General features: G+C 44.8%; 1 protein-coding gene across 1 annotated transcript in view; it reads left to right on the top strand.

The window, feature by feature from the left end:
* AKAP1 (A-kinase anchoring protein 1) overlaps positions 1-27,973 on the top strand; it is a 57,055-nt gene that overhangs the window by 19,902 nt on the left and 9,180 nt on the right. Inside the window, exons 2-6 of the mRNA XM_060757061.2 lie at positions 18,905-20,484; positions 24,404-24,537; positions 25,565-25,691; positions 26,498-26,625; positions 27,280-27,457. Coding sequence (XP_060613044.2) covers positions 18,930-20,484; positions 24,404-24,537; positions 25,565-25,691; positions 26,498-26,625; positions 27,280-27,457 — 2,122 coding nt within the window. The 5' untranslated portion in view covers positions 18,905-18,929. The remainder of the gene's footprint in view (positions 1-18,904; positions 20,485-24,403; positions 24,538-25,564; positions 25,692-26,497; positions 26,626-27,279; positions 27,458-27,973) is intronic.

Genomic DNA, 27,973 nt, shown 5'->3' with positions numbered 1-27,973 from the left:
CAGCTCTGATGGAATCGTTCCAGGAGTTGCATGTGATGTCTGTAGACAGTCCACGTTTCACAGGCATAGAGCAGGGTTGTGAGGACGATAGCTTTATAGACAAGCACCTTGGTATCCCTACGGATGTCCCGGTCCTCAACCACTCTCTGCTTCATTCGGGAAAATGCTGCACTCGCAGAGCTCAGGCGGTGTTGTATTTCGGTGTCGATGTTGACTTTGGTGGAGAGGTGGCTGCCAAGGTAGCGGAAATGGTCAACATTTTCTAATGTTCCACCATTAAGTTGTATCTCTGGCATTGGAGAGGGGATGGCTGGTGTCTGCTGGAACAGCACTTTGGTTTTCTCGATGTTCAGTAACAGGCCAAGCTTTGTGTATGCTTTTGCTAAGGTGTTTAGAGTGGCTTGTAGATCTTCTGGAATGTGTCCAGAGGAGGGCGACTAAAATGATCAAGGGTCTGGAGAACAAGCCCTATGAGGAGCGGCTTAGGGAACTGGGCATGTTTAGCCTGAAGAAGAGAAGGCTGAGAGGAGATATGATAGCCATGTATAAATATGTGAGAGGAAGCCACAGGGAGGAGGAAGCAAGCTTGTTTTCTGCTTCCTTGGAGACTAGGACGCGGAACAATGGCTTCAAACTACAAGAGAGGAGATTCCACCTGAACATTAGGAAGAACTTCCTGACTGTGAGAGCCGTTCAGCAGTGGAACTCTCTGCCCCGGAGTGTGGTGGAGGCTCCTTCTTTGGAAGCTTTTAAACAGAGGCTGGATGGCCATTTGTCAGGGGTGATTTGAATGCAATATTCCTGCTTCTTGGCAGAATGGGGTTGGACTGGATGGCCCATGAGGTCTCTTCCAACTCTTTGATTCTATGATTCTTCTGAATGCGCACAGACGACATTGTCATCAGCATACTGGAGTTCTATAACAGATGTTGTTGTGACCTTGGTTTTGGCTTTCAGTCTGCTTAGGTTAAATAGCTTGCCATCTGTCCGATAGATGATTTCCACTCCGGTGGGAAGCTTCCCATCAACAAGGTGAAGTATCATAGCGATGAAGATGGAAAATAAAATTGTGGCAATAACACTGTTTGACACCCGATTCCACCTTAAATGGGTCACTTTGGGAGCCATTGCTGTCCAAGACTGTTGCCATCATGTAATCATGGAGGAGCCGCAGGATGTTCACAAATTTGCTTGGGCGCCCGATTTTTTGGAGGAGAAACGATTCATAGTTAAGGGCAGGGTTGAGACAACAGGAAGTGAGAGAAATCTACCCCTTGGAAGGGAAATTCACTTTTGAAAGGGTTATTGTCATGGGGAAAGGAGTCCCCACTGAAGTTTTCTCTCCAGTCCTTGTTTCCACAACAAGCCAAATACAGTGCTAGAATCGTAGAGTTGGAAGAGACCTGGTGGGCCATCCAGGATCTCCCAAGACATACGTGTTTCCCTGCAAAATGCAAGCGGCGGCATGCACACCTTCTGGGAACACTCACAAGTCTAGACAGACATCAATTTGACTGCCCTTCCCATGAAATTATGGGGAGGAAAGGGGCTAGAGAAGGGCTTGTGCCTTCACTTGCCCAAGAGTCTCTTATAGAAATCCAAATAATAAAAGACAAGGGTTTGTATTACATTATCTATATAAATAGATAATGTTAGTTCGTGCTACCATCAGAACTCAAAAACCACTGGGAGAATTGACACCAAATTTGGACACAAGACACCTAACAGTCCAATTTATGTCCTCCACTCAAAAAAAAAATGATTTTGTCATTTGGGAATTGTCGTTGATGTGATTTATAGCTTACCTACAATCAAAGAACATTCTGAACTCCACCAATGATGGAATTGGGCCAAACTTAGCACACAGGGCTCCCATGACCAACAGAAAAAACTGGAAAGGTTTGGTGGACATTGACCTTGAGTTTGGGAATTATAGTTCACCCACATCCAGAGAGCACTGTGGACTCAAACAATGATGGATCTGGACCAAACCTTATTTCATATGCCCAAATACGAACACAGATGGCGTTTGGGGGAAATAGACCTTGATATTTGGGAGTTGTAGTCACTGGGATTCATAGTTCACCTACAATCAAAGAGCATTCTGAAGCCCACCAATGATGGAATTGGGCCAAACTTCCCACACAGAACCCCCATGACCAACAGAAAATATGGTATTTTCTGATGGTCTTTGGTGACCCCTCTGGCACCCCCTTGCAATCCCCCCAGGGCCCTGACCACCGGGTTGAGAACACTGTGCTAATGTCTTCTTCCTTCCTTCCACCCTCTCCAATAATGTTTGTCAGAGAGCTGCTAAATCTATATAAATAAAAATGTAATGTTCATTTGTGGGATTGACATAACTCAAAAACTACTGCACGAATTGAGACCAATTTGGACACAAGACACAAATTTGGACACAAGACACCTATCAGGCCAACAAGTGACCATCACTCATAAAAACACTGAAAATCACAGCAGAAGAGACTTAAAAAACAAAAAAAAAACCCCAAAATACATTACAACACATGCGCAAAACCACATACACACACACACACATATATACATCAGCTGCCATGCATTGCTGTGGCTCACTCTGGTGGTCATGGGGGTTCTTTGTGGGAGGTTTGGCCCAATTCTATCGTTGGTGGGGTTCAGAATGCTCTGTGATAGTAGGTGAACTACAAATCCCAGCAACTACAACTCCCAAATGTCAAGATTCTATTTTCCACAAACTCCACCAGTGTTCACATTTGGGCATATTGAGTATTTGTGTAGAGTTTGGTCCAGATCCATCATTGAGTCCGCAGGGCTCTTTGGATGTAGGTGAACTACAACTCCAAAACCAAAGGACACTCCCCACCAAACCCTTCCAGCATTTTCTGTTGGTCATGGGAGAACTGTGTGCCAAATTTGGTTCAATTTCATCGTTGGTGGGGTTCAGAATGCTCTTTGATTGTAGGTGAACTATAAATCCCAGTCGCCCTTGGGCTGAGAATTGCGTATATAAGAGCAGTAAATAAATAAATAAAATAAATAAACTACAACTCCCAAATGACAAAATCAATTTATTTTTTTTAGTGAAGGACATATATTGGGTTGTTAGGTGTTTTGTGTCTAAATTTGGTGTCATTTCGTCCAGTGGTTTTTGAGTTCTGTTAATCCCACAAACGAAAATTACATTTTTTTATACAGATACTAGCTGTACCCGCCACGCGTTGCTGTGGCCAACTTTCCCTCTTTCTCTCCTTCTTTCCCTCCTTCCTTCACTCCCTCTTTCCTTCTCTTCTTCCTTCCTTCTCTCTTTCCTTCCTTCCCCTTTTTTCTTTCCCTCCCTCTTTCTTTCCTTTCTTCCTTCTCTACCTCTTTCCTTCCTTCTCTCTTTGCTTCTGTGCTTCCTTCTCCCTTTCCTTCCCTCCCTCTTTCTCTACATCTTCCCCTTTCCTTCACTCTTTCTTTCATTCCTTCTTTCCCTTTTTTCTTTCCTTCTGTCCTTCCTTCCTTCTCTAACTTTCCTTCCTTCCCCCCTTTTTCTTTCCCTCCCTCTTTCTCTCCTTTCTTCTCTACCTCTTTCCCTCCTTCTCACTTTCCTTCTTTCCTTCCCTCTCTCTTTCTCTACATCTCCCCCTTCTTTCGCTCTTTCTTTCCTTCCTTCTTTCCTTCTCTCCTTCCTTCCTTCCTTCTCTAACTTTCCTTCCTTCCCCCTTTTTCTTTCCCTCCCTCTTTCTCTCCTTCTCTACCTCTTTCCTCCCTTCTCCCTTTCCTTCTTTCCTTCCCTCTCTCTTTCTCTACATCTTCCCCTTTCCTTCACTCTTTCTTTCATTCCTTCTTTCCCTTTTTTATTTCCTTCTCTCCTTCCTTCCTTCCTTCTCCCTTTCCTTCTTTCCTTCCCTCTCTCTTTCTCTACATCTTCCCCCTTCTTTCGCTCTTTCTTTCCTTCCTTCTTTCCTTCTCTCCTTCCTTCCTTCCTTCCTTCTCTAACTTTCCTTCCTTCCCCCTTTTTCTTTCCCTCCCTCCTTCTCTCCTTTCTTCCTTCTCTACCTCTTTCCTTCCTTCTCTCTTTGATTCCATGCTTCCTTCTCCCTTTCTTTCTTTCTTTCTTTCTTTCTTTCTTTCTTTCCCTCCCTTTCCCTCTCCTTTCTTCCTTCTCTACCTGCTTCCTTCCTTCCTTCTCTCTTTGCTTCCTTCTCCCTTTCCTTCTTTCTTCCTTCCCCTCCCTCTTTCTTTTCTTTCTTCCTTTCTTTTTTCTGTATTGTCATTTAGCTTTTGGGGGCTTTTAAAGTTTCTTCTGCTGTGTTTTTCAGTGTTTTTATGAGTGAAGGACATACATTGGGTTGTTAGGTGTGTTGTGTCCAAATTTGGTGTCAATCCATCCAGTGGTTTTTGAGTTCTGTTAATCCCACAAACGAACATTACATTTTTATTTATATAGATATTCACAAATATACACACACACATATATGCATGTATATACAAACACAAAATACATATACACAGACTTGGCCTCAGTAATGCGTGGCAGGGGATGGCTAGTTTACTATAATTTCCTTCTGCGTCCTGGCTGAGCAGGTGCTTTATTCTGTTGTGAATCCAGTCTTGGGTGGATGGATGTCTTTTGTCTTCCGCGCCATTTCTCGGGCTCTTGTGATGAAACATGGTTACAAGAGGATTTGCGGAGGCAGAAATAAAAATGCCTGGCTTTTTAAATCTACTTGGGCTCCAAGTTAGCTTATCTTTTTCTGGAATCTGGAGCCTCTGTGTGGGCTTCTAAGGCAGCTCCTGTGTCCTTCAGCTATTTTTAGCATGGAAACATTCCCCAGCTCCCGTGGCTTCGGTTTTTAACACAACCCGGTCCCATCCACTGTGGAGCCCTTTTCGTTGCATGCGCTGACACACCGCTGTATTGCACATCTTTCTAATTTGGCTTTGTTACACAATGATTTGTGTATGCGCTTAGGGGGAGAATCCTGTGGATTTTCAGTGGTGCGTCCAAGTTTGGGTGCTGCGTAGTCCAACCAAAATGCCTATTCTGGCAACGCTCACAGTGGGAAGTCTTGGAGGGTTTACTTAAATAGAAGGAAGGATGCAAAGGTATCATAGAGTTGGAAGAGACCTCGTGGGCCATCCAGTCCAACCCCTTTCTGCCAAGAAGCAGGAATATTGCATTCAGAGCACCCCTGACAGGTGGCCATCCAGCCTCTGTTTCAAAGCCTCCAAAGAAGGAGCCTCCACCACCAGTGGTTCTCAACCTGGGGTCCCAAGATGTTTTTGGCCTTCAACTTCCAGAAATCCTGACATGAGGTAAACTGGCTGGGATTTCTGGGAGTTGTAGGCCAAAAACATCTGGGGACCTCAGGTTGAGAACCACTGCTCCACCACACTCTGGAGCAGAGAGTTCCACTGCTGAACAGCTCTCACAGTCAGGAAGTTCTTCCTCATGTTCAGATGGAATCTCCTTTCTTGTAGTTTGATGCCATTGTTCCATGTACTACTCTAAGGAGGGAGAAAAGGGAGCTTTTTTGTATTACTTACTTAGGCGATCCCTCATTGTGCGAGTAGGATTGTCTTCCAAGATCGGTGGATCCATAGGTGACTGTGGAGCCCTGTTCTTGCTCTGCATCTTCTCCCACAGTGGCATTGGTTTCCAGGTGGAAGGCAGTCTCGGTCGGGTTGGCTTGACACACCTTCCTCTTGGCATGTTTCTCTCTTTCACCCTCTATTCATGCCTCTTCAAATTCTACAGCACTGCGGGTCACAGCTGACCTCCAGCTGGAGTGCTCACAGGCCAAGGCTTCCCAGTTCTCGGTGTCTATGCCACAGTTTTTAAGGTTGGCTTTGAGCCCATCTTTCAATCTCTTTTCCTGCCCACCAACCTTCCATTTTCCATTCTTAAGTTCAGAGTACAGCAACTACTTTGGGAGACGGTGGTCAGGCATCCGGACAACATGGCCAGTCCAACGGAGTTGATGACGGAGGACCATCACTTCAATGCTGGTGGTCTTTGCTTCTTCCAGCACACTGACATTTGTCCGCTTGTCTTCCCAAAAGATTTGCAGGATTTTCCGGAGGCAACGCTGATGGAATCGTTCCAGGAATTGCATGTGACGTCTGTAGATAGTCTACGTCTCGCAGGTGTATAGCAGGGAGGACAATGACTTTATAAACAAGCACCTTGGTCTCCCTACGGATGTCCCAGTCCTCAAACACTCTCTGCTTCATTCAGAAGAATGCTGCACTTGCAGAGCTCAGGCGGTGTTGAATTTCAGTGTGAATGTTGACTTTTGTGGAGAGGTGGCTGCCAAGGGAGCGGAAATGGTCAACATTTTCTAATGCTACACCATGAAGCTGTTTTTCTGGCATTGGAGAGGGATTGGCTGGTGACTGCTGGAAGAGCACTTTTTTTCTCAATGTTCAATGACAGGCTGAACTTGTAAATATTCATATTACACCGTTAGTGTGGCACTTGAGAGATCAAGATCTAATGGACTCGATAGTGACTTGCTTGCTTTTGGGCAACCTTCAACCATTGCGATGCTAGAAATTTGGAAAATGAAGGCAGATTTCTTGGAAATGGGAGCGGGAAGGTCAATGGTCTGGTTTTGAATTCCCATCTGCTCCATATATTGATTATGTAAGGTGAGGCTGATGGGAAATGAGTCCAATGTAAAGCCATCAAAACAACAACAGGAAAGTGTTGTACGCAATGCAGAATTTTATTTATTTATTTCGGATAATTGTACCCCGCCCTTCTCAACCCCTTGGGGCTTGAGAACTTTATTTGCTTATCAGTGTCTTGCGTTAACTAGATTATAATCTTTGTTGTGTGTATGTATGTGTGTGTGTGTGTGTGTGTGTGTATATATATATATATATATATATATATGAATGAAATTAGCTGTACCCGCCACGCATACTGTGGCCTACCTTCCCTCCCTCTTTCTCTCCTTTCTTTCTCTCCTTCCTTCCCTCCCTCTTTCCTTCCTTCCCTCTTTTTCCTTCTCCTTTCTCTTCTTTCTTCCTTCTTTACCTGTTTCTTTCCTCCCTTCCTTTGCTCTTTGGTTCCATCCTTCCTTCTCTCTTTCCTTCTTTTCTTCCCTCCCTCTTTCGGTCCTTCTCTCCTTCCTTTCCTCTCTCTTTCCTTCCTTCTTTCACTTCTTTTATTTCCATCTCTCCTTCCTTCCATCTCTTCTACCTTCCTTTGTTTCCTTCTCTTCTTTCCTCCTTCTTTCCCTCTTTCTCTCCTTCCTTCCTTCCTTCCTTCCTTCCTTCCTTCCTTCCTTCCTTCCTTTCCCCTTTTCTGTGTATATGTGTTTTGTGTGTGTATATATATATATACACATATATATGTGTATATATATTTGTGTATGTGTGTATATATGTGTGTTTGTGTATATATGTGTTTTTGAACGGTTTGGGACCCGCCTCCCTTCGTGACCGCATCTCTGTATACGAACCCACACAATCAGTTTGATCATCTGGAGAGGCCCTGCTCATGCTCCCACCTGTATCGCAAGCGCGATTGGTGGGGACGAGAGAGAGGGCCTTTTCGGTGGTGGCCCCTCGACTCTGGAACTCACTTTCTAAGGACATCAGGCATGCTCCAACTTTGGCAGTCTTTAAGACGAGCTTGAAGGCATGGTTGTTCCAGTGTGCCTTCCCAGAATAAAGATCCCATAGCACTTTGTCCTCCAAAGCACTTTATATTGTTTTAGGTCTGCTTGTATGTTCCCACAAACCGCCCATCACTTTTTTCGCCCATGTCCAGCATTATTTTTTAATCTTTCAATTTTAATCACATTTGGCCTACCCATAGATTTTAAAGTGTGTTGTCCTATTGATAATGCCTGTGTTATTGTTTTATTGTTTTGTTGTTTTAAATTGCTTGTATTGTTATTGTTATTGCTTGTATTGTTGTATTTTGGGCTCGGCCTCATGTAAGCCGCACCAAGTCCCTTGGGGAGATGGTAGCGGGGTATAAATAAAGTATTATTATTATTATTATTATTATTGTTGTGCATGCGTTGTAATGTAATTTTTTGTTTTTTGGCTTTATACGTCTCTTTTGGTCTGTTTTCCAGTGTTTTTATGAGTGATGGTCACTAGTTGGCCTGAGAGGTGTCTTGTGTCCAAATTTGGTGTCATTTACTGTAAGTATGGATCTTTTACAGAAGCCAAACCAGTTTTGGCACACTCCACCAGTGGCTGGCAGATAGCAATGCACCACTCCTTCATCGGTGGCAAAACACAAAGCCCTTTGCCACACCAAGCTTTCCCTTTTGTAGGAACATAATTATAAACCTATCTGGAGATTTTGTCCCTTAAGGAAATGTTCCCTCTTTTTGTGTGGGCCCAAACTGTGGGTGAGATCTGCATACATCCACCAGTTGCAGCTTGTTTGGCTGCTCCAATTCAGTTTGTTCAGGCTTTGTGTTGATTTTGTCCCATTTTATTTAATCTAAATTGGGAGATAAATACGGTGCATGAAGGACCCAGAATGGGGTGGTGGTTTCAGTGTGGCATGATCACTTTGGATATAAGAAAATATGTCATGCAGATGAACAGTAAAGAACAAGTTGTTTAATCTTCGTAGTTCAGAGCAACATGTGGTCAGTTGCATAAACTCACATAATGTCCTTTTATGAGTGATTTTAAATGGTCTTTCTTTGTCCATGTTGGATAATCTCCTTCAACAGCTCATGAAGCAAGAGCACACTCCAAACTCTGTCTCTCTGTCTGCTTCTCCGCAAGCACTTGCATAGCTCAAGCCTGATAAATGTAACAGTATCCAAACGTCCCAGGCTCAGCCATCTCTCCAGACGAAGTTCAACTAGTCAGCTTCATGCATCTTATTTACAGTTGACACACACACACTAATTGATTTCTCACGTTCTCCAATAGTTCTTAGGTGAGTCACTGTCTGCTTCTCTGCAAGCAACTGCATATCTCAAGGCTGATAAATGTTACAGTATCCAAAAGTCCCAGGCTCAGCCATCTCTCCAGGCGAAGTTCAACCAATCAGCTTCGTGCATCTTATTTACAGTTGATACACACACACTAATTGATTTCTCACGTTCTCCAATAGTCCTTAGGTGAGTCACTGTCTGCTTCTCTGCAAGCAACTGCATAGCTCAAGGCTGATAAATGTAACAGTATCCAAAAGTCCCAGGCTCAGCCATCTCTCCAGGTGAAGTTCAACCGATCAGCTTCATGTATCTTATTTACAGTTGACACACACACACTAATTGATTTCTCACGTTCTCCAATAGGCCTTAGGTGAGTCACTGTCTGCTTCTCTGCAAGCAACTGCATAGCTCAAGGCTGATAAATGTAACAGTATCCAAAAGTCCCAGGCTCAGCCATCTCCCCAGGCAAAGTTCAACCAATCAGCTTCATGCATCTTATTTACAGTTGACACACACACACTAACTGATTTCTCATGTGCTCCAACAGTCGCAGTTACTTCTCGTCAATTACTATATGTTATTATTTCTGCCAGACAAAGAATACACCTGACCCATAACACACACAGTAATGCAAGCTTCTCTGGGAAAAGTTGTCTTCCTCCATACTACACTCTTCTTCCTTTACCGCCTGCTGACAATCACCAAGTACAGTACAGACGAAGTTTTCGACGTTTTGTGAGTCCGTCCTTATACGGCCACAAGTGTTTACGGCATAAGACTGTTTAAAGAGAGGACAAAGAACAGCTCTCCTTATGATCTGAGAACTCAAAAAATAGAAAAGCTGAAAAGGCTACTATAGCTAGAATACACGCCAATGCTCAGTGGTTGGCAGCCTCCCAAATCACACTCACTGGTGTCGATTACCAGACTGGCATGCTTTGAGATTTGAGGCCTTTGCACAGCGTTTGGGCCAGCGGGCAGGGGTTTCGGTGGGAGGAATGGCCAGCCGTCAGCCTTCGGCCCATCAGCGGCATGCATCAACTGCCTTTTAAGTTACATAAGAATGAAACCAATCCAGGTATGGATAGCTTCTGTAATGGCAGTCCTCAGAATCACGGAAGAGATTGGGGTGTTGTGTGGTTTTCGGGCTGTGTTCTAGCAGCATCTTCTCCTGACGTTTTGCCTGCATCTGCGGCTGGCATCTCCAGAGATTCCGGCCGTGAAAGCCTCCCGACAATACACAAAATAGATTCCCTAAAACAGCGTTTCTCAACCCTGGCACCATCTCCTCTATAATAATCATCATCATCATCTTTATTTATACCCTGTCACCATCTCCCTTAATAATAATAGAACTGCAAAGACTGTGGCACAAGCCAGTAAAGGCGGTCCCTGTGGTAATCGGTGCCTCAAGACCTTGGCCTGCACTTAAACACAATCGGCGCTGACAAAATTACCATCTGCTAGCTGCAGAAGGCCACTTTACTGGGATCTGCACGCATTATTCGCCGATACATCACACAGTCCTAGACACTTGGGAAGGGTCCAACGTGTTATCCAATACAACAGCCAGCATAGTGATCTTGTCTGCTGTGGACTCATCTTGTTGTGTTTCTAATAATAATAATAATAATAATAATAATAATAATAATAGGAACCCTCGGTGGTGCAATGGGTTAAACCCTTGTGCTGGCAGAACTGCTGACCAAAAGGTCAGCGGTTCGAATCTGGGGAGCAGGGTGAGCTCCCGTCTGTCAGGTCTAGCTTCTCATGTGGGGACATGAGAGAAGCCTCCCACAGGATGGGCAAATATCTGGGCATCCCCTGGGCAACGTCCTACCCCGGTGGTGCAGTGGGTTAAACCCCTGTGCTGGCAGGACTGAAGACTGACAGGTCGCAGGTTCAAATCCGGGGAGAGGTGGATGAGCTCCCTCTATCAGTTCCAGCTCCTCATGCGGGGACATGAGAGAAGTCTCCCACAAGGATGATAAAAACATCAAAATCATCCAGGCATCCCCTGGGCAACGTCCGTGCAGACGGCCAATTCTCTCACACCAGAAGTGACTTGCAGTTTCTCAAGTTGCTCCTGACACGAGTAATAATAATACTTTATTTATATCCTGCCTTCTCTCCCCAAGCTTGCAGAAAACAGCTTTCTAAGCTCAGTCCCTGGTATATCATGCATAGGCTCCTTAGTCTGACAAGGAAGTAGTCCTCATGGCTCCATGAAATAATCTGAGACATAGAGAATATTTCTGGTGGGGAGAGTTGTGTGTCACTGTTATTGTTTATTTTCTGTTTTATGGCATTTATTTTAACTGTTTTGTATTGATTGTTTTGTTACTGTCTTTGTACTGTGGGCTTGGCCTCATGTAAGCCACACCGAGTCCCTTGGGGAGATGGTAGCGGGGTATAAAGTATTATTATTATTATTATTATTTTTATTATTTATTGTAGACTGGCATATCTTTCTAATCAAGTTAGAATAGAGTTGGAAGAGACCTCATGGGCCATCCATCCCAACCCCATTCTGCCAAGAAGCAGGAAAATCGCATTCAAAGCACCCCTGACAGATGGCCATCCAGCCTCTGTTTCAAACCCTCCAAAGAAGGAGCCTCCACCACATTCCGGGGCAGAGAGTTCCACTGCTGAACAGCTCTCACAGTCAGGAAGTTCTTCCTCATGTTCAGATGGAATCTCCTTTCTTGTATTTTGAAGGTATTGTTCCGTGTCCTAGTCTCCAGGGAAGCAGAAAACAAGCTTGCTCCCTCCTCCCTCACATATTTATACATGTCTATCATGTTTCCTCTCAGCCTTCTCTTCTTCAGGCAAACATGCCTAGCTCTTTAAACCGCTCCTCATAGGGCTTGTTCTTCAGACCCTTGATCATTTTAGGCACCCTCCTGGACACATTCCAGCTTGTCAATATCTCTTCAATTGTGGCGCCCAGAATTGGACACAATATTGTAGGTGTGGTTTATTTATGGCTTCCATTCCTTCACACTTTTCTCTATCCTTTCTTTCCCATTGAATCAGACTGGGCCACAGCAACATGTGGCTGGGTACAGCTAGTTTTCAAATATTTCTGCCTGTGCTTTTCTGTGGAATATACATTGGATTCTGCTTGCTGGGCCCTACATATACCATCAGATCAAATTGGCAATGGAATCAACTCTTGTGGGTTTTTGTGTTCATGCGATTTGTGATTTACAGTTAACAAAACCTTCTGGTGGTTGTTGAGCCTTGCCATTTGTTGTGTCTTGGTTCCAGGAACATCCCAATATATAATTAGGGGAACATCTGTTTTTAGCCTTCTTTTTGTCTAGAAAAGACCTCTTGCCTACAAATCCGATGTGGCATGACAATGACCATGTGCTCCTGCAATTTAAGGTACAAAGGAAGACAAGACAAGTCAAACCCGCATTTTGGACTTTAGGAGAGCTGATTTCCAAAAAATGAAAGAAACACTGAGCAGCATTCCATGGACACAGATACTAAAAGACAAGGGAGTTACGGATGGATGGGAGTTTTTCAAGAGCGAAATACTCAAGGCGCAATTGCAAACAGTACCAACAAAGAGAAAAAATAGGACAAGTGCAATGAAGCCAGAATGGATGTCCAAAGAACTTCTAACTGTGCTAAGACTCAAAAGAGACATGCACAAGAAGTGGAAAAAGGGAGAAATCACCAAATAAGAATTCAAACAAATAGCCAACTCCTTCTTGGCAGGGGGTTGGACTGGATGGCTCATGAGGTCTCTTCCAATTCTATGATTCTATGAACACCCCAGTATATAATTAGGGAAAAGTCTGTTTACCCTTCTGGTGTTTTGGTTTTTTTTTCTAGAAAAGGCCCCATGCCTACAAATCCGATGTGGCATGATAATGATAGGGCTTTATCCCACTTTCCTGAGAACATGGGCCTTGGAGTTGGGATTCCTGAGTATTTATTTGGGAGCAAATCTCTGAGCCCTGAGATGCTAAGATGCTGTGCACTGCCAGGAGAAACGATGAGTACATTGTGCAGTGAGCCGTCCATTCGATGGACAGCTGTTTACCCCCGAAATTCCAAACCGAGGGCCTGTGGATTCGCTTCTGTTAAGGAAAGGAATGCCTGGCCTGTCTTTTTATAACTCGCAGGGAGCTCTTGCACCAATAGCATGAACTGCAGACCTCTTTCCATGTGGCGTGGAACTGAGTCTCCTTCGCCCACTAATAATGCTGCATGTACCGGGAACCATTTACACAACGGGCTACATAATCATTGCAAGGACAGGCTTTATTTCCCAGTTTGATTTGGGTCTTGCCTATTGTGAGTGTCTGTTGTGTACAACTCTTACATGATGACAAAAGCACTCTTTTGACTATCCTTAGAGAAATAAACATCTATTCAAGAATATCGATGCTGTTTTCAAGGCACATAGCCTGCAATTTTGGTATCTGCTGGAGTTTGGTTCCTGGACCGAAATCCACAATTACATGACTCCTGTTATATACAACCGTGTTTCTCAACCTCCTAATGCCGCGACCCCTTAATACAGTTCCTCATTTGTGGTGACCCCCAACCATAACATTATTTTCATTGCTACTTCATAACTGTCATTTTGCTACTGTTATGAATGTAAATATTTGATATCCAGGATGTATTTTCATTCAATGGACCAAATTGAGCACCTAATTTGCCAAAATTTGAATACTGGTGAGGTTGTGCACGGATTGATTTTGTCATTTGGGAGTTGTAGTTGCTGGAGTTGGGGTAAAGTCCTACCATTATCATGCCACATCGGACTCCCCAACCATAACATTATTTTAGTTGCTACTTCATAACTGTAATTTTGCTACTGTTATGAATTATAATGTAAATATCAGATATGCAGGATGTATTTTCATTCACTGGACCAAATTTGGCCCAGATTTGAATACTGGTGGGGTTGGGGAGATTGATTTTGCCATTTGGGAGTTGTAGTTGCTGGGATTTATAGTTCACCTACAATCAAAGAGCATTGTGAACTCCACCAATGATGGTATTGAACCAAACTTGGCACACAGAACTCCCATGACCAAGAGAAAATACTGGAATGGTTTGGTGGGTATTGGCCTTGAGTTTGGAAGTTGTAGTTCACCTATATCCAGAGAATACTGTGGACGCAAACAATGATGGATCTGGACCAAACTTGACATGAATACTCAATATGCCCAAATGTGAACACTGGTGGAGTTGGGTAAAATCGACCTTGACATTTAGGAATTGTAGTTTCTGGAATTTATAGTTCCCCTACAATCAAAGAGCATTGTGAACTCCACCAATGGTGGAATTGACCCAAACCTGGCACACAGAACTCCCATGACCAAGAGAAAATACTGGAAGGGTTTGGTGGGCATTGACCTTGAGTTTTGGAGTTGTAGTTCACCTATATCCAGAGAGTACTGTGGACGCAAACAATGATGGATCTGGACCAAACTTGACATGAATACTCAATATGCCCAAATGTGAACACTGGTGAAGTTTGGGGAAAATAGACCTTGGCATTTGGGAGTTGTAGTTGCTGGGATGTATAGTTCACATACAATCAAAGAGTATTGTGAACTCCACCAATGATGGAATTAAACGAAACTTGGCACATAGAACTCCCATGACCAACTGAAAATACTGGGAGAGATTGATGGGCATTGACCTTGAGTTTTAGAATTGGGCCAAACTTCCCACACTGAACTTCCCTGAATAACATACATTACTGTGTTTCCTGGTGGTCTATGGCGATCCCTCTGACACCCCCCTCGCAACTCTCCCGGGGGGGGGGGGGGACTCCCAATCCCCAGGTTGAGAAACGCTGATATACAATTCCATTTTTTTATTTCCTATATTTATACCCCACCCTTCTTAAAATATGCTTGTTCACTATGCCCTGCCTTATGTACAGAGGAAGAATTGTTGGAGGCTACAGACAATGCCATTGCTGTTGCCCGTTTTTGGTCAAAAGATATTTAGCCACCTACTCTCCTATTTTTATCAGTTTTATAATAATTTATGCAATGCTTTTGATATGAAATAATAATAACCCCACCCTTCTCACCCCCGGGGATGGGACTCAGAGTGGCCTCACAGAAGCACCATACGATGCCAGTATCATAAAACATTCAATAATACATTAAAAAATAGATGAAAACACGTCTATTAAAAATCAGAATCCAAAATCCAAGTCTGGGTCAATTCATTGTCTTGAGTTGCTTAAGTCTTCTTTCAATTGCTGCCATTCACTGGTCGGAGCTCCCGGTGGCGCAGTGGGTTAAACCCCTGTGCCGGCAGGACTGAAGACCGACAGGTCGCAGGTTCGAATCCGGGGAGAGGCGGATGAGCTCCCTCTATCAGCTCCAGCTCCTCATGCAGGGACATGAGAGAAGCCTCCCACAAGGATGATAAAAACATCAAATCATCCAGGCGTCCCCTGGGCAACGTCCAATTTTCTCACACCAGAAGCGACTTGCAGTTTTTCAAGTCAGTCCTGACACGACTGGGATTCACTGGTCAAACGCTTGGTTCCATAGCCAAGTCTTAAGTTTCTTTCTAAAGGACAGGAGGGAGGTGGTCAGTCTGATGTCCTTGGAGAGAGCGTTACACAAATGGGGGGCCTCTGCTGAGAAGGCCCTGTCTCTCATCCCCACCCGTCGTGTTTGCGATGGCGGTGGGATCGAGCGCAGGGCCTCTCGAGATGATCTTAAATGTTGTGATGGTTCGTAACAGGTGATACGTTTGGACAGGTAGTCTGGGCCTGAACTGTTTAGGACAGTGGTTCTCAACCTTCCTAATGCGCGACCCCTTAATACAGTTCCTCATGTCGTGGTGACCCCCAACCATAAAATTGCTTTTGTTGCTACTTCACAACTATAATTTTGCTATTGTTATGAATCGTAATGTAAATATCTGATATGCAAGATGTATTTTCATTCACTGGACCAAATTTGGCCCCAATATACCCAAATTTGAATACTGGTGGGGTTGGACAGGGATTGATTTTGTCATTTCGGGGTTGTAGGTGCTGGGATTTATAGTTCACCTACAATCAAAGAGTATTCTGAATTCCACCAATGATGAAATTGAATCAAACTTGACACACAGAACTCCCATGACAAAGAGAAAATACTGGGAAGGTCTGGTTGACATTGACCTTGAGTTTTTGGAGTTGTAGTTCACCTACATCCAGAGAACACTGTGGGCACAAGAAATGATGGAACTGGATCAAACTTGGCACAAATACTCAATATGCCCCAATGTGAACACTGGGAGAGTTTGGAGAAAATAGAACTTGCCAGTTGTAGTTGTTGGGATTTATAGTTCACCCACAATGAAACAGTATTCTGAACCCCACTGATAGAATTGGACCAAACTTTCCACACAGAACCCCCATGATCAACAGAAAATACTATGTTTTCTGATGGTCTTTGGTGACCCCTCTGACACCCCCTCATGACCCCCACAGGAGTCACGACCCCCAGGTTGAGAAACACTGGTTTAGGGCTTTAAAGGTTAAAACCAGCACTTTGAATTGTGCTCGGAAGCTGATGGGCAGCAAGTGGATCTAGTGTAACAGAGGGGTTGTGTATCACTCATGGATAATGCTGGGATCAAGGTTTGGTAACTATTGTCGTCCCTATGTATGAAGATTGCCTTCATAGCTTTAAGGACCAAATACTTTAAACGAAATCCTAAGACCTTCAGGATGCAGAAACCAAGCGTTTTCACCTTCTGGTTGTATGAAGCGGCCTGAGGATTTCTAGCAACGGTGGGCAGCATCCAGGCCGCAGAGCAACAAGTGCGGTGACCTTCCAGGGAAAGAAGGGAGCTTAGCCACTCACGTGACGTCCATGTTGCTCAGTTAATCCGTAACAGTCTGTGATGGGGTTTTCTGTGTCCAGTTCTTTTGCATATCCTTTTTAATGTCATTTATTTATTTATTTATTTATTTATTTCACAGTTTTCTATACCGAGCTTCTCAACCTCATTGAGGGACTCAGCCCGGTTTCCAGCCATAAAAAACATATACACTCATTAAAATATCATATATCACAATTACAAAAACAACTTTTAAAAACACTAAATATAAAATTACAGTGGTCAGTCCTATTAAGATGGATCTACATCAACTTCCATCCAGGGTCCTATGGTGTTGCCTCATTCATCGAAGGCCTGACTCCACAGCCACGTCTTCACCCGTTTCCTAAATGTTAGGATGGATGGGGCGGTTCTGGCCTCCAGAGGGAGAGAGTTCCAAAGTCGCGGGGCCACCACCGAGAAGGCCCTGTCCCTCGTCCCCACCAGGCGCGCTTGTGAGGCCGGTGGGACCGAGAGCAGGGCCTCTCCAGACGATCTTAGTAATCTTGATGGTTTGTAGGGGAGAATACGTTCGGAGAGGTAAACAGGGCCGGAGTCGTTTAGGGCTTTATAGGTCAACACCAGCACTTTGAATTGTGCTCGGAAGCTAATTGGCAGCCAGTGGAGCTGGCATAACAGAGGAGTGGTGTGCTCCCTGTACCCAGCACCCGTTAGTAGTCTGGCTGCCGCGCGTTGGACTTGCTGCAGCTTCCGGGCAGTCTTCAAAGGCAACCCCACGTAGAGAGCGTTGCAGTAGTCTAAGCGGGATGTAACCAAAGCGTGTACTACCGTGGCCAAGTCAGCCCTCCCAAGGTACGGACGCAGCTGGCGCACAATATTTAATTGTGCAAATGCTCCCCTGACCACCGCTATGACCTGGGGTTCCAGGCTCAGCGATGAATCCAGGAGAACTCCCAGACTGCGTACCTGAGCTTTCAGGGGGAGTGTGACCCCGTCCAGCACAGGCTGTAACCCCGTACCCTGTTCGGTCTTACGACTGACCTTGTCTGGATTTAGTTTCAATCTGTTGTCCCTCATCCAGTCCGAGACAGCGGCCAAGCACCGGTTCATGACCTGAACAGCCTCCTTAGTGGTAGGTGGAAAAGAGTGATAGAGTTGGACATCATCTGCGTACAGATGACATCGCACCCCAAAACTCAGTTGTGTAGAATTGCTTGGGTGCTTTAGAATTAAGAGTGTTGAAAGGGGCACCAGAAGGACCATGTAGTCCAACCCCTGCCATGCGGAGATATGCACCAATAAAAGTTCTCCTGAAGGCTAGCCATGCAACCTCTGCTTAATTAAAGATTTTTGAAAGAGGAAAGTATTATTATTATTATTATTATTATTATTATTATTAATTCCAAGGAAGCCCCCTGGGTGCTGGACGAGTGCCTGGCCGCTGTGGCTATCTGGATGAGGATGAACAAGCTGAAGATCAATCCTAGCAAGACAGAGGTCCTCCTGGTCGATCGTAAACCGGATCAGGGTATAGGGTGGCAACCTGTGTTGGACGGGGTTGCACTCCCCCTGAAGTCACAGGTCCGCAGTTTGGGTGTCCTCTTGGATTCATCACTTACGCTTGAGGCTCAGGCGTCGGCGGTGTCCGGGAGGGCTTTTGCACAATTCAGACTCGTGCTCCAACTGCGACCATACCTCGTAAAGGCTGATCTGGCCAGGGTGGTCCATGCCTTGGTCACCTCTAGATTGGACTACTGTAATGCGCTCTATGTGGGGCTGCCCTTGAAAACGGCTTGGAAATTCCAACTGGTACAACGGTAATGGCACGATCATCTGCATAGATGAGACTCTCTGTCCCTTCTGGCAGTGGCTGGTCATTTGTGTAGATGTTGAACATGGATGGAGCAAGCACGCTCCCCTGAGGCAGGCCGTTCTGTTTTCGCCATCTGCTTCTCTGGCCCTGGTACTCAACAAAAAAGCTCCTGTTTTGTAGCAGATTTCCTATGAGCACGTAGAGCTTCGGATAGCTTCACTTTTGCGGGGTGAGGGGAGTAAAGAATCAAGTCTTAACATTCTTTTGCAGTCAAATCATGCTTAGTGTTTTGCAAAGAATTAAGAGGAGAAAACTGAACTCAATTTTACACTCTTCTTCTCTCCCCTCCACTCTTTAGGTGCTGTTGCTGAGTCACTAGAAAAATGGCGCTGCGCTTCCGCGCTTTCCTTCCCTTTGCCATACCCGGAGTGCTGGCGCTCATTGGATGGTGGTGGTTTTCCTCGCGTAGAAAAGAGCGGGCCAACAACCACGACAGGCAAGACCTACCCAACTTGGAAGAGCACAGACTAGTCTCCGCTGCGGAGGAGTCCCGTTTGGGTGAAGACACACCGCCAAGTAATGAACTCTTGTTGCCTTTGGAAACCAAAGGGGCTGCTCAGCCATCCATCGCGGTTGATCCTTCGGGAGAACCGCGAGCACCATCAGAACAGCAGGCTGGTTGCTTGGATCCTTCAGAAAGAGACGAACAGGCTGATGCAAGAACGACCATTGAGTTGAACACACTTCGGGACGACAGTGAAAAACTAGAATTGATCAGGTGCCAAGGTATATCGGGATCCCATGTCTTGGAGTCCTCCCCTCCAGCTGCACAAATAGGAAGCTCCAGCAGGGATGAAATGACTGCTGAGGCAAAGCTGGATTCCACACAAGTTGCAGACCAGGTGCCCCAAGCCATTTTTATGACGGGAGTTCTGCTGGACTCATCTCATTTGGAGAAACCAGAAGATAACGGTGAAGATCTAACAGTCCCGAACGACTCCGAAGAAGAGCAGTGTCCTAGTGCTGGCCCTTTGCCCATTCCCTGCTCTGATGTGGCACATCAAGCTCCATTAGATCAAACTGAAAGGGAGGAGATGAATGGTGGCACTGCTGTTGAGATGGACACCACTGATGTTGAGATGTCACGAGAAGTAGAGACGTCCAGTTCAAAGGCTGGTAGTATGTTGAACCACTACAGGTATGGAGATGAGAGACAGAAGGGCGGTTTGGAGAAGGAGAGGATTGGAGGCATCAGGTTGGACGAAGAGGAAGTCGAGAACATTGAACACGTTGCCACACATATAATTTCCAATGTCATCCGAGCTGCCACCGAAGAAGTTCTTTCTGGGTCAGTGAACAACGTGTCTGACAGGATCTGTCAAGGGGCCAGTTGTGTTGGCAAACAGCTGGAGAAGATGTGCACGAGCGCGGAATGCAGCACAATGAGTGACTCTGCAGCCAAGAAGGTTCCTCCCTTAGAACGACCTCCCTTCCTAGAAGGAAGTACCGACCATCCGGTGTTCTCTAGCCACTTGACACACGGCCTCCTGGGAAACCCCACCTTTGGTCAGTCTCAGGACTCTCTATTTACTGGGCAGCCTCTCAGCGACGAAGCCGTGACCACGGACCAGGAGGAGGAGATTGAAGATGCTCACACTTCAGATTCCGGCTGCAATGCATGCGCATCAGAAGACGGGGCAAGTGCAGAGGACCTTTTGAAAATCCCTTTGTCTCCTGCTTTGCAGCAATGCCTGGATCTGTTGAACATGCCCATCAATGAGGACTTGGAGCAAAGGTCGGCACTGAGCAGAAAACCGTTCTCCTCTACGCTAGCGGGAAACAAGGTGCCGTATAGCAATGGGGTGCTGAAGGAGGAGTGCGTCCCTCGGGGACATGAGCAGGCCTGGTCGGTTGAAGCAGATGCAGAGCACTCAGGAGGTAAGTCCTTCCTGCTGCTTCTCCATCTCTCTCTATATAAATAAAAATGTAATGAGGATGCTTGCCATAGATGCAGGCGAAACGTCAGGAGAAATGCCACTAGAACATGGCCATATAGCCCGAAAAAACCCACAAGAACCTAATGTAATGTTCGTTTGTGGGATTAACAGAACTCAAAAACCACTGGATAAATTGACACCAAATTTGAACACAATACACCTATCAGGCCAACGAGTGTCCATCTATATCAGTGGTTCTCAACCTGGGGTCCCCAGATGTTTTTGGCCTACAACTCCCAGAAATCCCAGCCAGTTTACCAGCTGGTAGGATTTCTGGGAGTTGAAGGCCAAAAACATCTGGGGACCCCAGGTTGAGAACCACTGATCTACATAAATAAAAATGTAATGTTCGTTTGTGGGATTAACAGAGCTCAAAAAGCACTGGATAAATTGACACCAAATTTGAACACAAGACACCCAACAACCCAATGTATGTCCTTCACTAAAAAAAAATTGATTTTGTCATTTGGGAGTTGTAGTTGCTGGGATTTATAGTTCACTACAATCAAAGAACATTCTGAACCTCACCAACGATGGAATTGAACCAAACTTGGCACACAGTTCTCCCATGACCAACAGAAAATACTGGAAGGGTTTGGTGGGCATTAACCTTGAGTTTGGGAGTTGTAGTTCACCTACATCCAGAGAGCACTGTGGACTCAAACAATGATAGATCTGGACCAAACTTGGCATGAATACTCAATATGCCCAAATGTGAACACTGGTGGGGTTTGGGGAAAATAGACCTTGACATTTGGGAGTTGTAATTGCTGGGATTTATAGTTAACGTATAAACTATAAACCTAGCCCAAAATGGATCTGCACCAAACTTGGCACACTACCGACATGGCCAACATTAACTACTGGTGGGGTTGGGGGGGCCGCTATTTTGAATTCTGGGAGTTGAATTCTGGGAGTTGTCATTTACCAACACCAACAAGGATGAGGACAGGCAGAGACCTTCAGCCTTCTCTGCCAAAAGGATTCCTAAGACCATCAGAAATATGTGTTTTCTGGTGACCCCTCTGAAACCCCCTCACGACCCCCCCAGGGGTCCCGACCCCCAGGTTGAGAAACACTGATCTATATAAATAAAAATGTAATGTTCGTTTGTGGGATTAACAGAACTCAAAAAACCACTGGATGAATTGACACCAAATTTGGACACAAGGCACCTAACAACCCAATGTATGTCCTTCACTAAAAAAAATTGATTTTGTCATTTGGGAGTTGTAGTTGCTGGGATTTATAGTTCACTACAATCAAAGAACATTCTGAACCCCACCAACGATGGAATTGAACCAAACTTGCCACACAGTTCTCCCATGACCAACAGAAAATACTGGAAGGGTTTGGTGGGCAGTGTCCTTTGGTTTTGGAGTTGTAGTTCACCCACATCCAAAGATGACTGTGGACTCAAATAATGATGGATCTGGACCAAACTCTACAAGAATACTCAATATGCCCAAATGTGAACACTGGTGGAGTTTGGGGGAAATATATTCTTGACATTTGGGAGTTGTAGTTGCTGGGATTTATAGTTCACCTACAATCACAGAGCATTCTGAACCCCACCAACGATAGAATTGGGCCAAACCTCCCACACAGCATCCCCATGTGGGCCACAGCAACGCGTGGCAGGGAATGACTAGTCACTCATATAAACATTGAAAAACATAGCAGAATTTATTTATTTAGAAGTTTTCTATACCGGCCTTCTCACTTCAGCGAGGGACTCAGGTTGGTTTACAGCATATATGAAAGTACAATAATATATAAGTACAACAAAGTGCAATGTCATTACATATTAAAATAGTACAATAAAGTACAATAAAGAGACTTAAAAAGCCAAAAAAAATCTATTACAATGCATGCGCAAAACCACATATATACACAAACACACATACACAAATATATACACACACATATATGCATATATACACACACAAAACACATATACACAGAAAGGGGGAAGAAAGGAAGGAGAAGGGATAGAAAGAAGAATAGAAGGAGGGAAGGAGAGAAGGAAATAAAAAAGAGAAAAAAGTAAGGAAAGAAAGAGGGAAGGAAGGAGAGAAGGAACTAAACAAAAAGAGGAAGGGAAGGATGGAACCAAAGAGCAAAGGAAGGGAGGAAAGAAACAGATAGAGAAGGAACAAAGAAAAAAGGGAAAGTAGAAGGAAAAGGAAAAGAGGGAGGGAAGGAAGGAGAGAAAGAAAGGAAGGTTTGGCCACAGTCACTCAAAACAACACTGAAAAACACAGCGGAAGAGACTTAAAAAGCCAAAAAACAAAGAAAAAATACATTACAACACATGCGCAAAACCACATATATACACAAACACACATATATACACAAATATATATGCATATACACACACAGACTGGGCCACAGCAATGTGTGGCAGGGGACTGTTAGTCTATCTATATAAATAAAAATGTAATGTTACAATGCATGCACATAACCACATAAATACACATATACACAAATATATAAATACACACATAAACACATATATACACACACAAAACACATATACAAATGGTAATCAAGGTGGTCAGTGAAAACATCCAGTGAAAACATCCAACAGACAAGAGTCCTTTGTCCCACCCTGGTCATTCCACAGATATATAAACCCTTTTTCCTAGTTCCAACAGACTTCACTACCTCTGAGGATGCTTGCCATAGATGCAGGCGAAACGTCAGGAGAAAATGCCTCTAGAACCTGGACATATAGCCCGAAAAAAACCTACAACAACCCTGCACATATCTTATTTGTAGTGCAAAAAAACACTTAAAAACAATACAGTAATTAAAATGAACAATTTTAAACTTATTAGTATTTCCATGGGAAGTGTGGGCCTGCTTTTGGCTGATGAGATGGGATTGTTGTTGTTGTTGTTGTGTTTTCAAGTCGTTTCAGACTTATGTTGACCCTGAGTGAGGGCCAGGTAAACGACCATGGAGGGCCGTATCTGGCCCCCAAGCCATAGTTTGAGGACCCCTGATATACAGTATATATCTACGCAAACACATCTATACACAAATATATACACACCCAAAACACATATATACAGACTGGGCCACATTAACACATGGCAGGGGACGGCTAGTTTTTAATAAATGTTCAATTTGTGTGTTTTCCTTCCTGGAATGCTGTGGTTGAGTTCTTGCAAGGTTGCTTTTGGGAACTCTCCCTCTCTGTCCCTCTTCCCCGTTGCCCAAATCCCATAATGTATAACACCGTTTTGCAGACATCCTAGCCCTGTGTGGGTCTGCACATTCAAGTTACATGTAACCTTCAACACAGCGTCCTTGGCGATTGCTGGAAGATTCTTGACCTGCTCTGGTCTTTCTCAGCACAGTTGTTATTTTGCTCTGTATGCTTCATGAATGTCCTCTAAGAACAGGCCTGGGACTTTGTGGTGGAATGCAAACCACGTGTAGTTCACATCTTTACCAATCCACACACTGTCTTGCTAGAGAAAAGATGTGGCATGCAGATGTTCAGTAAAGAATAAGGTGTTTATTCTTTGTTATGCAGAGCAACATAGGTACAGTCATGTGAACATTGACTCACACAATGTCTTCTGAAAGAGATTCAAATGGTCCTTGAGTGTCCATGTGAAAACTCTTCTTCCAGCAGCTCAGAAGCAAAAAATATACTGACTTGTCCTGGCAAGCTCCTGCACAGAAAATCTAAACATGTAACTGTTGCCAAAACTCCCAGGCTCACCTAGCTTTCTGGGTATGGCCCAACCAATCAGCATTTTTCAGTTAACACACTCACCAGCTGATTTTTACATGCTCCAACAGATTTCACTCCTGTGGTTCAATGCTCCTCTCGTCCTCTCTTGTAGACTCAGATGTAAATAGCATGGATTCCATGGACAGTGAGTGCGCCCTCCGAAAGAATGGCAGCTGCCAGAACTCAAAGACCGGATCAGACCCTCTTAAGACAGAGCTTGTTATCTGGGAGATAGAAATACCAAAGGTAACGTCCAAAACACTCTTGTTACCAATCTTTATATTATATATATTGCTTAAATTGCGATTTATACATTGATCTGTCCAAAGCCGCATTAAAAAAAACTTCGAGTACACAATTGGAATAGAAATTGCCATTGCAATAATTCAACGAGTTGTGGGATTTCATTTGGAGTGGGAGGAAAGAGTACGAAGAGGCCTTGCTGTCTCCTCTGGGGAGGGTTTTCCAAAACAGGCAAACTCAATTTTGGCCAGGATATGGCTCCAGTGGCACCACTGAGCTGTTGAACTTGCTGATCGAAAGGTCGGCAAATTGAATCCGAGGAGCTGAGTGAGCTCCCGCTGTTAGCCCCAGCTTCTGACAACCTAGCAGTTCAAAAACATGCAAATATGAGTAGATCAATAGGTACCGCTTCTGCAGGAAGGTAATGACACTCCATGCAGTCATGCTGGCCACATGACCTTGGAGGAGTCTACGGAGAACGCTGGCTCTTCGACTTAGAAATAGAGATGAGCATCAACCCCCAGAGTTGGACACAACTGGACTCAACATCATAGGGAAACCTATACCTTTTACTGTGGCTCCGGAAGAAAGCACTTGTGTAGGAGCTGAATGTGAAATAGGCCATAAGGTTTTAAATTCTCTGTGTTATTGTTTATATATAAGTTATATTAATTGTACTGTTTTATTTGCTTGCTGTTTTGTTTTTACTGGTGTGTTGTTGGGCTTGGCCTCATGTAAGCCGCCCCGAGTCCCCTTGGGGAGATGATGGCGGGGTATAAATAAAGTATTATTATTATTATTATTATTATTATTATTATTAGGGTGTTGATGTGGATTTTGCAGATTAGGTACAATTTTTGGATACAAATTGCATGGAAATTATAGCAATTTACACAATTTGGAAATGGCTGAAGGGATCTGGGGGTACGCATGTGATTTCCTGACTTTATTTTTTGTCACTTCTGATAAGCCTTAAAAAGTACTTCTTGATTCTCCTAATTGCATATACTTGTTTTATTGTTTTCTGAAGCATTTAGTTGGACGCCTGATAGGCAAACAAGGGAGGTCGGTCAGCTTCCTGAAACAAGCATCCGGTGCCAAAATCTACATTTCCACCATACCTTACACTCAGGACTTCCAGATCTGCCATATAGAAGGTAAGTGGGTTCGTGCCCAGTTAGAAAAACCTGCTAATGTCAGCACATGTTCAGGGCTAGCCCAAGATATTAGACCACCTGAGACACAGCAGCAAAGAGCACCAGCCAAGATACAAGAAATTCTCGAGCTCTTCTTGTACATGGCAGAAGAATAGCGGCCAGGCTTTAGCACAGCGGGTTAAACCGCCAGCTGCAGAAAATCTTTCCGATCAAAAGGTTGACAGTTCAAGTCCGGTTTGGGGTAAGCTCCCAACTGTCAGCCCAGCTTCTGCTCACCTAGCAGTTCGAAAACAGTCATGTACGTAGACAAATAGGTACCGTTTTGACGGGGAGGTAATAAAAGGCGGACATGCCGGCGATTCAGTCAGGAGAGCGTCTAAGGACAACAAAGCTCCTCGGCATGGAAGATGGAGCCACAGCAATCCCCCAGGACCAGAGTCACGCACAGCTTCCAGGTGCCGGAGATGGAAAACGTTGGGAATGTAATGTTCGTTTGTAGGATTAACATAACTCAAAAACCACTGGACAAATTGATACCAAATTTGGACAAAATACATGTATCAGGCGAACAAGTGGCCATCACTCATAAAAACACTGAGAAATACAGCAGAAGAAACTTAAAAAGCAAAAAAAATATACATTACATCGCATGCACAAAACCACATATATATACGCAAACACACACATATGCACACAAAACACATATACACAGACTGGGCCACAACAACCTGTGTCAGGGGGACGGCTAGTATTTCATAAATGCCTATCTGAAATATTGTTTCCTCCTGCTTTTTTCCTTTTCGCAGGCTCTCAGCAAAATGTTGACAAAGCCCTGAGCTTGATTGGGAAGAAGTTCAAAGACCTGAGCCTCACCAACATCTACACGCCGCCCCCTCCTTTGTTGCCTTTGCATTCCCTCCGCATGATCTCCTGGGTAAGCGCGGGCCCGGAGGGAAATATCTGTATCTAAGACATAACAAGTCACAGCACAAGCTTTTGTGGATCAGAATCCATTCCCTAATATGTGCAAGCCCTAGAACTTGGTCTTACAACTTACTTACTTACTTAGGTGATCCCTCGTTGTCATAGTAGAATCATAGAATCAAAGAGTTGGAAGAGACCTCATGGGCCATCCAGTCCAACCCCCTGCCAAGAAGCAGGAATATTGCATTCAAATCACCCCTGACAGATGGCCATCCAGCCTCTGCTTAAAAGCTTCCAAAGAAGGAGCCTCCACCACACTCCGGGGCAGAGAGTTCCACTGCTGAACGGCTCTCACAGGAAGTTCTTCCTACGATGGCCTTCCAAGTGTAGTGTCTTGGCGGTGGATACGTGGAGCCCTATTTCTGACCTGCATGTTCTTCCACAGTTAGGGCATCAATTTCCAAATGAAAGACAGACCTGGTCAGGGTTGGCTTGACACACTTTCCTCTTACCACAGTTCTCCCTTTTGCCCTCTTCAAATTCTGCAGCACTGCTGGTCACAGCTGACCTCCGGTTAGAGTACTCAAGGGCCATAGCTTCCAAGTTCTCAGTGTCTATGCCACTTGTAGAATTTGAGTTCCTTTCTCTCCCTTCCCTCTGGTAGCTCATGCTTCCTGAAGGGGTCACTGTGGAAGTGATTGTGGTCAACCAGCTGAATGCCGGACACCTATTTGTGCAGCAGCACATGCACCCCACGTGCCACGTCCTGCGCAGTCTAGACCAGCAGATGTTCCTCTGTTATTCCCAGCCCGGGATTCCAACCCTACCGACCCCAGTGGAAGGTAAGTAACTTGCAAGTCCAACATTCAAACAACGGTACCATGTTTTTCTCTACTTGTAGACCCACTTCATACCCGAAGGAGGTGTGGAAAGCCACAACCTTGCCCAGCCTCCTTTCCTGTTGTTCAGTAACACACTGACCCAGAAATGCAATCACTTCTTTTCCATGTCTACCTCAGTCTCACATTTGGGGAGGCCAGAGGACGGTTCCATCTTGCCTCCTGCTTATGTCATCAGTTGGGGACACCGCTCTCCAGTACCAACTGCTGCTCTGGGCCAGAGTAAAGAGAGAGGGGGCCAGGGGACAGTTCTATCTTGTCTCCTGCATATGTCGTCATTTGGGGACCCCTCTCCACAGTACCAACTGCTGCTCTGGGCCAGAGTGAAGAGAGAGGGGGCCAGGGGACAGTTCTATCTTGTCTCCTGCATATGTCATCATTTGGGGACCCCTCCGCACAGTACCAACTGCAGCTCTGGGCCAGAGTGAAGAGAGAGGGGGCCAGGGGACAGTTCTATCT

Source organism: Anolis sagrei, chromosome 11 (assembly GCF_037176765.1).
Source record: "Anolis sagrei isolate rAnoSag1 chromosome 11, rAnoSag1.mat, whole genome shotgun sequence".
In the NCBI taxonomy this organism is placed as follows: domain Eukaryota; kingdom Metazoa; phylum Chordata; class Lepidosauria; order Squamata; family Dactyloidae; genus Anolis; species Anolis sagrei.
Note: the sequence above shows the minus strand (reverse complement) of the source record. Positions and strands in the feature narration are given on the sequence as shown.